We start from the raw sequence: 13,092 nt of genomic DNA, 5'->3' as shown, positions 1-13,092 counted from the left end.
TTAGTTGTTTAGAAAGGAGATACAGGAAGAGAGAGAGTAAGCTATTTTACTACAAATAAAGTCTGCTCAAGGAGTGGTAACAGGTGAATTAGAAAAAGCAAATTTTGTGTCACTGCTACCCTCAACAGTTTGCCAGTATGATCCTAAGTCACCAGATTGTGATGGGTCTTTATTAAAAAAGATCTTGACAACAAACAGAAAGATATATTGGTGTAATAAAAAGCAATCTTAATAGTTTGCATTAAGTTTCTATAATTTTTCTTACATCTTTAATATAAGACTAAGCGTTATGGATATGTTATTAGCGTAGTAATTGCTATTGGCATGATTAACAGAATAGTTTTAACACATTTGATTATTTTTTTAAAAATCATTCTCTGAAATTAGGAATATTAATATGCTTTTGTTTATAAACTAGAGTGGGTGAAAATTTTGATTATTTGTGAATTTGGAATTTTTACTGCTTTAACTGCATTTGCAACTAAACTTTTAGATGAAAAGTAGATAAGAGATCTGTAGCATTCAGAGTTTGTTTTTCGTCACCACTCCTGCATGATGCCAGCGTTCACGCCACCAGAAATGGTTAGGACCTCATTTTATTCCTTCTTTGCAAGGTGATGAGAGCTTGGACAAGCCACCCCTATGGGGCAGTAAGGCCAAAGTTTTCTTTTGTATCCTGTTGCACATCCTGATTTGGCCGCGCCAGCTAAAGGTGAGAATTAAGGTCAAAAGAAAGAAATAGCTGTTTTCCCTAACATAGAGCAATCCTTTGAGTTCATTTGAGAAATGCTGTTTTATGATCAGGGCTATTACCTTTGTCTCATCTCTTCCTAGTATCTATCAAATGTTTCTGAACTCTATTTGTAAGAGTTTTTTTGCTATTGGGAAAGAGTATGGCAAGGTTGTGTTTCTATGTCTAGTTATAGTGCTTAAGCCTCAAGATGCTTACACCATTTCTGCGAGGCTACAAAAGGGTTGTGATGAGGGCAGGCGTATCTTTGTCTTCGTTACTCAGGACATGCATCCAGCAAGCTCATTATATTGGTTACTCATAAGAAAAGTCAAAGAATAGCTCAAGCATCCTTGAAGGCATCTGTTTCAACATCTGTCATCTAGCACAAAAGTGTCTGTGTCATCGTTTCCTTCTGGGAATACACTGTATTGTTCAAGTGATTTCAATAAACTTGTCACATGCCACCTTCCTTCTAAAACAGCTGCATGAATAGGCAGTATAACCTAATATAATTTAACACAGAAGTCTTATGATTAGTCCAGTATTGGTGCATGTATTCTCAAAATCTGTTCTGGAAATGTTTAGAACATTATAAAGAATGAAAATGTTCAACCACAGTAATAATAAATGGTAGTCATTAAAAACTGAGAAGCTGAGTGCAGAATAATAACATATTATTATATGTTTTTCTTATTCTATAAGCAATAATTTGGTATCAGCACAGTCATTTTGGGGGAGGTGGGTGGGTCTTGACTTCCTGTTCCACCAACGGACATATAACTATGACAAACATATTTATTACTGCTCTTCAGAGTTGCACGCTGCTACAGCATTTGTATGTTCAACTCTTTATAGAGACTTCCTCTAAGTTTTGGAGGATAATAATGTATTTATATGTTTTTTTCAGACAAGAAGCCCTCCTTGCTGCCATTAGTGAAAAAGATGCCAATATTGCTCTGCTAGAACTTTCATCCTCTAAGAAGAAGACCCAAGATGAAGTGGCTGCACTGAAACGAGAGAAAGACCGTCTTGTGCAACAGCTCAAGCAGCAGGTGGGTAGAGAAAGTCTAGAAAAGAAAAGAATTAATAAACTGTTGTGACATTATCTTGATTTGTGGACCTAATCATGTGTAATCCTGTTGCATGTAGGGATAGAAAGTGCATAAATAACGATTTCAAACTAGCTACTAGTCATGAAGCCCGTAAACCATGGTGGGGAAAGAAGAAGTATCAATGTCGAGGGAAGTTTCTTTGTGTCACTGCCTGAGTAGTAAATGTGTGATAGAATGAGTAGGAAACTGTGAATGAAAAGGACATTGGTTATTATCTTCAGCAGGCACTGATAACCCCAGATTCAGGGAAATGTAGTGATGCTTCTTTTGCTGATCTGCATTTGCCTTGTGAGGGAAGAAGCATACATGGAAGAAAATTCTCCTTGCTGTAAGGCTCAAATATGAATGTGTTCCAACTCTCAGTCTCTACTGTGATTTCTAATCTGTGACAGGAGCACCATATGGGAATGCCAGCTACTAGAGTGGAATTTGGGAGGTCTTGTGCTTGTGAGGAGATTGGCCCTTTTCTATTTCTGGCCTTTCCCATTTCTAAGATCTTTTTGTGTTGGCATAACAATCAGAAAACCGTGTTTCTATTCCAGCATTTAATATTGTGTTTCAGTATTAAATGCAAAGTGAAAAAAACATTTCCAATCAAAAACAGAGGAAGCCAAACGGCATCCCTGGCAAGAAGAGATTTAGGACCTGAAAAATCTATGTAGGACTTTTCAGTTCAGCACTTCTGGTGGAGTTTTCTGAGTTATTCCCTTGCCATATTCCCTGTAATAGCACATATGTTGCTGCCAATCCAGTATCAACTTCTTCAGTGCCACCATTTCCATCTTCATAAAATTTTATGTGCAACATTTCATCTGTCAACCAGATGATTTCTGTTGCTGTCAAAGACAGTAAGGCAAAACCCGGTCTCCTTTCTGATAAGGGATGTCTCTGCTTCTTCCTTAGGAAACACAAGTAGCTTATTGGCCATGTATTTTTAAGTTAACAATTATTTAAGGTTTAATTTAAGAACAGTAAGTTTGATTGTTATGCCAGCTTCAAAATGAGCAAGAAGTATAGTTTACGGTCTTGTGTTATTTACTTTTGAGCAACAGTTGTAATTACTTTCACTTGTTAGACACATGACCTCCTACTAGGAGAGGATTCAGAAGTGGTCACAACAATGTAAAGTACTTATTTTCTTCATGTAATTGTCTGTAGGTGTAGCAGCCTTGATACAGGTTCACACCCATTCCAAGAGAAATTGGAACTGTATTGTCAGTTCTCATTGTCCTAAGTTTAAATACTGGCGCTTTCATGCCCCTTGCCCTTCCCAGCTTCCTTCTGATTATCCTTTGTGGGTAGTTTTTTGTGGGTTTTGTTTTCTACTGAAAATTGGTGTATATTTATGTAATGAGGTTGATTATCTGTAATGAATTATGACTCTAATGACTCGTTAGTTTTTAGTGCTGATAAGTCATACAATATCATATGCTGTTCCTAAAAAGACATGGGCATTTCCCTTAAGGATGCCCATTCTAAGCCCTTTTTGATATAGGTGTGAGATACTTAATTTCTCGAATAAACTAAAATTGCAAAGGAGTTTAATTTCACCTTGTTCTTGCTATGAAGTGAGACCAATTCTGAGCTGATTTTGGAGCAATAGTTCTTTTCCAAAAAATTCAAAAAATATCCAAATGCCTTTGAAGTTTCCAGTTCCAAAACCGCCATCAGCTATAAAGATGCGACATAGTTTAAGATTTTGTTTAAGAATAGTCATCTTAAAAAAAATGAAGGAGAAAGTAATCTCCTCTACACATCTGTACTATGGGTAGTATAAATACAAGATATGTATAAGTAGTATAAATACAAATATAAAACCACAGATAATGGGGGTGCAAAGTATTCTCCAGTGCATCCCCAATCCCTGAGGCAGAATATATGTTTTTATAGAAATAATCCAAATTATATTTAAGCCATACCTGAGACATATTTATTTGACCTAACAGAGATTTGACACATCCTCTCTAGAATTTATCCTATATCTTAAGGATGTATCATCTTTTATTCTTTTTTCTCTGTAGCCTTCAGTACTATTGAAAGAAAAGCTATTTACAAAGTTACTTATCATGGGAGAGTAATACTGCCTCTCTAAATTGCAGAGGATCTGACATTCACAGAAATGGTGGAAGCATCTTGAGGCTCAAGCACTATAACTAGTTATTTTCAGTACCAATAGTTTTAGTATGTACTTTTTCTGCATTGAGGTCATCAATTGAAATCATACCAACTTTGACAGCTCCAGAAATAAGAGATGGATCAAAAGAGAAGGCTGTGAGGTTTTACAGGATCCTCATTACGGATATAGTCAAAGGGAATCTCATTTTTCCACATGCTTTGCAAATAATCTGTGTACTTGGCCATTGTGGTCCTCTTCAATTAGTACGGGTCACCAGCTTCATATCTTCTAATAAAGCTACTATGCTGCTTCATCAGTTTAAGCTTTCTCTACATGGACCCTTTTCTACATCTTGAGAACAAAGGTCCATCTGTGTTAGCAGTTCCACAGGACTATATAGCATTTCAGGAACTTCCTAAAAGTTTAGCTGTGATTCCTAAATTTACAGTAGAAATTGTGAATGAAAAATCTTTCAGACTTGCAGATGTATTGAACACAGCTGTTCAAGAAAGGCAAGTGATGCCAGTTAATCAAGATCTTCTGGAAGACTTTGAAAAGCAGTTCTGGAGCCTAAAAAGTTTATTCAACCCTTGAGATTCAGAGCTGGCACCCTGACCTCAGTAATTCCTTCCTTCTGCCTTTAACATTGTTTCAGAGCTGTTGAGCTCCCTGATAAGTATTTGGTATTTCAGTCCGTCCCATTTCTAGGAAATGCCTAGACTTTGTGGTGGGAAAGCAGATCTTTGAGTTGGCTGGCAGGCACAGTTGACTAAAAGATTCCCGTTCCCATGTACATATAATGCAAATAGAAACGCTGAGCAATATTGGAAGGGGGTGGGTTGTGTGAAGAGTTAGGCGTGCTGTGGTAGGTACCATAGGCCTGATTTCTGAATCTCAATGAGAACTGGAAAGAGCTTCTGACAGAGATAACGCTTTAGAAAAGCAGTTTTCTGGCTGTGCTGCAATAGTGAGTGTGCATGGATCCAAGGGTGTATGATGGGATTCAGATTATGCCTTTTCATTACTTGTGCTGGTTACCAGTGAGTTGCTACAATTCTGCTGTTAGCCACTGTTAGCAGACTGACTTACTGTTAATTGACCTTTCTTAGAGCGTAGAAAGATACAACTCTCTCCCCAGACAAAAGCTCATTCTACTGATGAGCCTCAATTTACTTCTTAAAAAAAAATTCCAACTTCTTCAGCCCTGCAATTTTAGGTGATTTTTATCAATTTAAAAATATTGGTGAGGACACATAGATTCATCAAGTAAAGGTTGCACAGATTCTGGAGGAGTCTGCAATTATTCCTTGCTTTACCTCTCCTTTCTCCTTTCCCAAGACTGTGTCACGTTCATGGTTGCTTGCACGGGAAGAGTATTACTGTGAAAGAGAGGGAAGGAGTCCTGCCAAAGACATTTTGGTTCTTTAATTTCTTTAAGTATGTGTATTAAAGTTTGGATGAAGAGAAACATTTTGGAAAGAGGATATGGCATCAATGTTGTTTTAATTTAGAGTTTCTAGGCTCTGAATTGCAGGAATGTGCCTCAATATAGAGACGATTTCCTAACAAGGCATTCGGCATTGACCAGGCTTTCTAGTAAATGGAGCTGCCTGTTTCATATTGGTTGTCAGTTTGTATGAGGGATTTCCTCTGTCATCGGAAAGGCAGGCCAATTGCAGGGCGAGGGTCACCAGCTAATGTGGTCCCAATTTACTTCCTCCCAGAGTACTTTGTCTCCGTGAGCAGCTCATGGAGAAGCAGTGGTTGGGAAGCTGCCTCACCAGAGGGGGCCGGGGCTGATGCAAGAGTGGAAGGTTGTCTAACAAAGTCCAGATGTAGCGTGGCGAGTGCCAGCCAGCGTGCTCGGATTATACGCCACACAGAAGCCCCCGCGACGTGTGTCAACACTGGAATTGAGAGAGACCCAAGGAGCTTTGGCCTGCTTTGTGGCAGCAGGTCCACCACTCCTCTGTTAGAAAGTAACCTGTTTGCCATTTATTCCTTTCCTTGTCAAGCGAAGTTGTAACCATCAGGATATATTTATTGTAGCAGGTCGAAGCGCTACCCTGCAGCTTTGAGTTGTAACTGAGAGGCATATCTTGAATGGGCTGAGGTTTTCCTGTCTGCGGGCTTTGAGTCTTAAACGTTTGGGGTTTTCTACTAGGAGCTGTTTGGAGCAAAGATTGTCATTTTCTGTGTTTGTACAGTGTCTAGCACAGTGGGAGCCCGGCTTGACCAACATCTCTAGGCACTACTGTGCCGTAAATGTTAAGTAATAGTGATGAAATTTTTAGGAGGCTGTGAACTGTATCAGTGTCTGTTTTCTGAGAGCATGGGGTATTATTCAATTGAATTGTTTGTAAATCACTGCATTCACTTGTATTATTATATAATGTTTCATAATTATTCCCAATTCTTTTATAGTATACTATAGCAGACGTTCCCAGGAACTAGCTTGATTCAGTGTTACTGATGGTGGGATCTCAAAATTTTCATTCTAAGTGGTGTGACTCCAGGTTAGGTTAATACTGGGTACATTTTTATTATCCTGCCTTTTCTTAAATGAAAGTAATTTTCAGGTTAGTTCCTCAGTCTGTTAAGAACATGTTGAGTTTCGATCCTGTATTTTAGCATGCTTGCGGAACCGCCCAGCTGAGCTTCCTCCACATATTTCAAAAATATGTATTTTCTTCTATCATACAGATTGATAATGAAAAATACTAATAGTACTGGGCTCAGGACAGAGCTCCGTGTAGACACTTGATTTATTCATCCATTTTGTTAGTGAACAGTTGATAACTACTATGGAGTATAATTTCCCAAACAGTTTTGTACTACGTTTCTGTATTTTAGTAATAAAAAATTAATCTCACTTCAAAGCAGAACTAATTATACCTGTAGTCTGTTCTTAAAGACTATTAGTGAAGGAAACCTTCAGTCTTGGGAAGTCTTTTCTGTGTTCATCTGTCTTTATCATTATAATGTCATTGTGCATCCCTTACTGCAGTTTAAGCCCATTACTGCTTTTTGGTTTTGTTACAAGCATAGAAAAAAAAGACAATGTCTTTGCACTTTCTAGCAGTACTTTTGGTTTATGATGATATCTCCTCTGTGTTTTTTTCTAAGCCAGGCAGTCTCAGTTCTTCCAGTTTTCATGTGTCTTGTTTTCTAGACATCTGATCATTATTGTTCTTTCTTAGATTTTATTTGATATTTCTTTTTCTTTCTCCAAGTGTGGTATCTGAAACTGGACAAAGCTCAAAATGAGGCCTTTCCTTAGCTGAACTTGTTCACAAACACGTCATGTGAGACAGCATCAGAAACCTTAATGGAGTCTTCCAAAACCTCACCAGTTCCCACAGGTTCCCCAAAATAACCATTAATAGCTTTCATTATATTAGCTAAACTATTTTCTAGTATAGTATGGTCAGAACTAGAAAATTTGAAGACATCTGATTTTTTAGTACCATCTCATTTTTTCTTTTCCTTTTCTGATCTAAAATTATAATCTCTGAGTATTGAAATAAACATTGTTAGTCACTTAAGTATGGTTTTTGGTGAATACTGATACAGAAAAGGCATGAGCACTTTGAGCTTCTTGGCTTTATTTTTTGATGACACACACTTTTGACTGAGTAGGAGATCAGCCTTTGTCTTCGACTTCCTCTTCATTCTAATGTACATCAGTAATGTCTACTTTTTCTTCCTTAGTACTTTCATTTCATCTCGTCCCTTGCCTTTCCTGTTTTTCCTGTATACACTCTTGCTGTTCACTTATACTCAACTAAGTGAAAAGAGCTCCTTTCTATTTTAGAGAAGGGAGATAAGAAACCTCATGCTATTGCAATTATGGCTCATGGAGTCAGCCTCCTTGCCAGAGTTATCTATAATACGTGTCATTCCCAGCATCACTTGCAGGGCTGTTATTTACTATTCCCATAAATTGAGAGGAATTATTTGGCGATGACTAGTAGTATTAATAGTTAGCATTTGTGCAATATTTAATGTATATTTCTTCTAGCCATGCAAGTCCCAAAGCTGTTTTCTCTGTGCTACTTTGTGCTTCTTGCCTGCAAAGATTTTGGCTGACTTTCTATATGAGGCCAAAGTACTGCAAAGATTTGTTTTCTCAAGTAAATATGGTTGATGGGATCATGAGGAAAAGGAAAGAATTTTAGATTCCAGAATAGCTTCTCCCCCCATATATGCTGGTTTTCCACTGTTACTTGTTCCCCTGGAAACCCTGCACACTGACACCTGACACTCCTCTGCTGTGAACTTTTCCAAGTGAAGTTCCACTGGTTGGAGTCATTTCTCTTTGTAACAGGAGAACGTAAAACAGGTCAAAGGAGACTGACAGGCAGGCGTTTTCCTCTGACTGCTGTGGAGCTGTATCAGCATGACCACACTCCTGGCAGTTTTTATTACCACCCTGTCTGATGAAATAATACAGTTTCTGTGAGGCATGCAGTTAGTCTTTGCTTTGCCTTAGCTGCCCTGATTTGAAACCACGTCTGATGAAAGTGATTACCCTACTAGCAAATGAATTTATCCTTCAGGTGACATGGATACAATCACTGCAGGTAATTGCTACATGTAGTGATGTTTCTTTGGCAGAACTGCCATTGTTCTCCAAGAGCATCTGAGAGGTCCTGGCAGTGCGATGGTGCCCACTGAAGTTTAATGAGTGTAGGTACCTCTCAAAGCACTGTCAGGAGGGAACTTAAGAAGTCTATGAAGATGTATTTAAGTTGCCCTAGTGCAGTGGTGTTAGCTTCTTTATGGGTGAGAAAACAACGTAGAAGTTAATGTTGGAAATGAGTGATGAGATTCAGGGCACTTGGATCCATCTTTGTTTATTGTTCTCTTCACCACTTGCACTGGCAAGAGTGGAAATGGATGCAAAAGTGGGGAAATAAAACCTATGTGATCAGAAAGTTAAGAAAAGACAGATGAGTTTGAATGGGACTTGCATGTCAGAGGTTCCTGCACATATTGGGCAGAACAAAAGGTACTCTGTGAATTCTGGTACTCTCTGAATGCCAGGTTAACCTATTCGAAACTGCAACAGACAGATTAATGTACTTTGCCAGGAAATTTTCAAGGAATAATGAAACATTTTGAGAACTCTTGTCAGTTGTAGAGCACTTGGTACCTAAATAGTGCAGTTGCAGCCTTGTTTACACACTGCATGGTATGTAGTCAATGTAAATAGTAATAATAGTAAGTTATCTTTTTTCATGTTCTTCTACCACCACTACCTGTAGGGTCAACTGCAGCTTTACAAAATGTGAGTCTACTGGCTTTAATATACAAAGATGCCAAAATATGTACTTTTTATAGTATATTTTTAGCTGTACTGACAGTGTAGCTGGCATACATGTGAGCGGGCAGAAGTGGGGGAAATCACTCTGTGCACTTCCTTCTCAGGAAGCTATTGGACTAGAAACAGAAGAAACTTCTGGCTGAAGTGAATATATATCCACTAATTGGCTCTCATCAAGCATTGCCAGCTGTCAAATTTAAGCATTGTGGCTTTTGTCGAAGGCCTGTAATCCACCCAGATCATCAATCACAGCGCTGCTTGCTTTGCCAGGCTTTGCTCCTCAGTAATTGTTTCTGTCAAGGGGGGATCTCTGCCAGGAGCAGACCCCAGCACCCTGACAGCAGCCGAGCAGGCACAGAAAGAGAGGCTTTGTCATGCCCTTGAACACCGCTTCCTGAAGCCCAGCTCAAGAAGTCCTCGCAGATTAAAAGAAAGCACCTTCTCCCTGCCATGTGCTCCAGACCTTTTTCCCATAATTTTTAATCATCAGTTACCACAGTAACAGCACTCAGTGCAGTGTTAGCAGTCTTTTCTGGGGCAGCATTTCATCTTCCCATGGCATTACATATACTCTTGTTCCTCTCCCCCTCCTCTTTTTACCTTTACCCTCTGCTTCTTGTATTACTAAACACTAATGTATGTTCAAGCGAGCTCCTTGCTGTCACTGACCTCACGGTGCCGGAGAAGGGAACTGCCTGTTGGCTCCGCTGTAAACAGCCACGTCTGCTTTCTGTTTGTGCTTTCGCTCGTGTCTTGGCCAGTGGTTTCTAGAGCATTGCAATGGTGGCTTTGTTGGTTTGCTTGAAGGGGAAGGTTCTTTGCCTCACTGAGAGATTGAGCTTTAAGGTTTATAAAGTTACTTTGGAACTCAGTTGACAATGTGGTACTTGCTACCCTTTCTTTCTAGACATTCGTAACATTTTAAAAAGTACTCTATGGACTAATATTTCCCAAGTTTGACCTCAGTTTTCAAAAACCTGTTTCAGTCTATTAGAAATATTCCACCACTTATTGATTATATTAAGATTTTCCTATTACAGTTTTGCAGCTTTTTGATTCACTAAAACTTTGCACAAATAAATGTAAATTAGTTGGATAGTTGCTGACAGCATCTACTGCCACATTTACAGTATCTCTCGTTCAAGGATTATGAACTCCTATACCGAGTTGTTTAAGCAACATTGTCCCTGACTAGAAAATCAGGATTGCTGGACAGGCGTAGGTTACCAGTTGAGACACCCTATATCCCATTTCTGTAAGTGACAACCAACCTGCTTGTTGTGTTTGATATCAGTTAAAATTGTTATGCCTGCACTGGGAGGACCAGGTTTGTTTGTGGTATTAAAAAGTTCAGAACACTGGGGGAGCTTGATTTCTCCAGAAGACTGCACTAGGAAATCTAATTTGGGTCTTAAAATATAGTAATTCCTTAGTCTATGAGTAGTATTTCTGGACATTAGTGCAATGTAAATATAGTCGCTGTCATTTCACATTGCAGTTGTACCATATGGTGGTTTTCTGTAGTTACCGTGGCACAAGCCGCTGATCCGATAGGCACTGTTTTTCAGTTAAACAAAGAGAACAGGTTAGTAGAACAAGTCTTTTTAATACATATATCCAACAGAGCATTTATGTATTTATTTCTATGAGACTTTTATGCTCCAAATGTTATGTTGAGAACAGTTACCCTCCCTCAGTTTCTGACAGTCTTTGTGTTAGCTGATGAGTTTGCGAGATAGATGCAAAAGCTCAGAAAGAGTGGTTTAGAAGAGCTCAAGATTGCCAATAGTTGTTCATTCAAGAAATAAAATTGTGGGTACATCTTCTTTTGCTTAACAGTTTGTGGGGTAGTTGGGAAGTATCCATACACGACTACCCCCTGTTTGTTGTCCAGTGGCAGGATGTGCCTCAAGGGTAAAATATTTGAGACTTTCCGACAATTGGTTCTTGTGGCTGGGTTGGTTTAGCATCACTCTTTTGGTATTTGAATTGATGATGTTTGAAGGCTGACCGGAAAATACAGGGAGTTTATGATTACGTTTAAATCTTGTCATTTAGACACATTGTTTAGGGAACGCTGAAGTTTTAGTGACAGAGAGGATTCCACTTAACCATGTAAAGAATCTTGATGAGATAAATCTGTGAATATATTTTTTGTGAAGAAACAGGATTTTTATACCAAAATTTCAGATAGAGGAAGATTTTGAGTGACTTGTTTGAACTCAGTAAAAACGCAGTGATTTTCCAAGATGAGTGTGTAACTGTCTGTACTGATACTTCATGGACTGAATGCAGCTTTTTCTATACTAAATTACTTGTGTTCATTTGGGCTGTTTTACCTGGCACTGGCAATTGTCTAGGAGACATGCGAGTCCTTTTACCTCATCTCCATTCAAAATGCGCTAACTTGGTACATTATGCTTATCTCTTCCTACATTTATTGGTATTATTCCCCAGGGAACACACAACATACTGAACAGTTTCACACTAAAGCTATAAAGCAAGTTTTCATTTGTGGTTAATTCTCTTTGGATGAAAAGCCTAACAAACCTGTGACTTTAAACACTGTCTCATAAAAAGCAATTCACGTATTGATAGTTGGTAAAAAGGTAGTGGCAGACAGCTGAAAAGTGTTTTACCAGCTTTAGTATTGGTTTTAATTCGTGTAAGATCTGTAACTGGTGAGGTGATAGATGATGCAAGGTGTGTTCCAAAAATGTGCAAGGTGAAGGTGAAGTCGGAGATGTGAGGTGACTGATTAGTTTCATAAACTAAATATGTAGGTTTCAAGTAGATTACAGATTAACAGTTGTATGACTTAATATGTCAGTAATGTGTTCTTTACTTGAAGGAGGAATGGTGGAAAGAATTGTGCACCTAGAAATATGTAGTGAAAATTAATGGTCTCTATGATAGAATATATTCCATGTTTGGGATTTCATTGTGTTATCAGGGGAGTAACATAATCAGTGCTTTTTTTGCTTGAGTAGGGAAAAATACATAGTCTGCAACAGAGAATTTTAATCCCTTCCATCTTAAAAAATTATAATGAAAAATTCTTAACTGTACAGAATGAACTTCAGTTTTAATGAATAATCATCTGTTGATGAACAGTGGTCTCAGGTATTTTTGAGCTTATGCACTGAAATACCTCTCAGTCTACAGATTTTTTTTCTCATCTACTGTATTTAAGTTCCTTAGAATTCTGAAAAAAATTTCCCTTTTTGAATCAGTTTGATTGAGCCTAGTCCAGTGCATCATATCTCAGGCTAATGAACAGGTAATGCAAGGGAAAATAGAAGTTTCATGTTGCAGTTGGAAATCTAAGATATATGCTGTCAATTAGGACTAGTTTCTTGATACTAACCCTTCACTAATTTACATACCAAGTTGTGGAAATTGATAGGATAGTGTAACAGGTTTATCAAAAGGAGTCATAGATTTATGAAATTAGGCATCAGTTACTTTGGATAGTTTCTGCAGATGGATGGGTGCTGGTGGCTGCAGACTTCCCTCGGTTCTGTTAAATTCATGGTGTTTTGTTCTAAAGAAGCCAAGTCTTAAAAAAAATTACAGTTCGTGTTTTGTTGCCAAATAGGTTATTTATGTTACTCTTTAATAAGTACATTCTGTTCTCTACACCCCTTTTCTAAGATGAAAAAATATTCCCGACCAAAGAAAAGGTGTGTAGTTTTTCCCTAGAGGTAATATTTTTGCCACTTGGCATTTGTGAATGTGTGTAGGGAGAGGATGACAATTTTTCTGCTGGCTGCTAACTTGGGAAGCTGTGAGGATTCTGGTAATA

General features: G+C 38.3%; 1 protein-coding gene across 10 annotated transcripts in view; it reads left to right on the top strand.

Moving 5' to 3' along the window:
• ERC1 (ELKS/RAB6-interacting/CAST family member 1) overlaps window positions 1-13,092 on the top strand; it is a 305,118-nt gene that overhangs the window by 245,257 nt on the left and 46,769 nt on the right. For all 10 annotated transcript variants that reach the window (XM_063318622.1, XM_063318614.1, XM_063318604.1 and 7 more), the window contains one exon: window positions 1,641-1,785. In XM_063318622.1, coding sequence (XP_063174692.1) covers window positions 1,641-1,785 — 145 coding nt within the window. The remainder of the gene's footprint in view (window positions 1-1,640; window positions 1,786-13,092) is intronic.

Source organism: Chroicocephalus ridibundus, chromosome 1, assembly GCF_963924245.1.
Source record: "Chroicocephalus ridibundus chromosome 1, bChrRid1.1, whole genome shotgun sequence".
NCBI lineage: Eukaryota > Metazoa > Chordata > Aves > Charadriiformes > Laridae > Chroicocephalus > Chroicocephalus ridibundus.
Note: the sequence above shows the minus strand (reverse complement) of the source record. Positions and strands in the feature narration are given on the sequence as shown.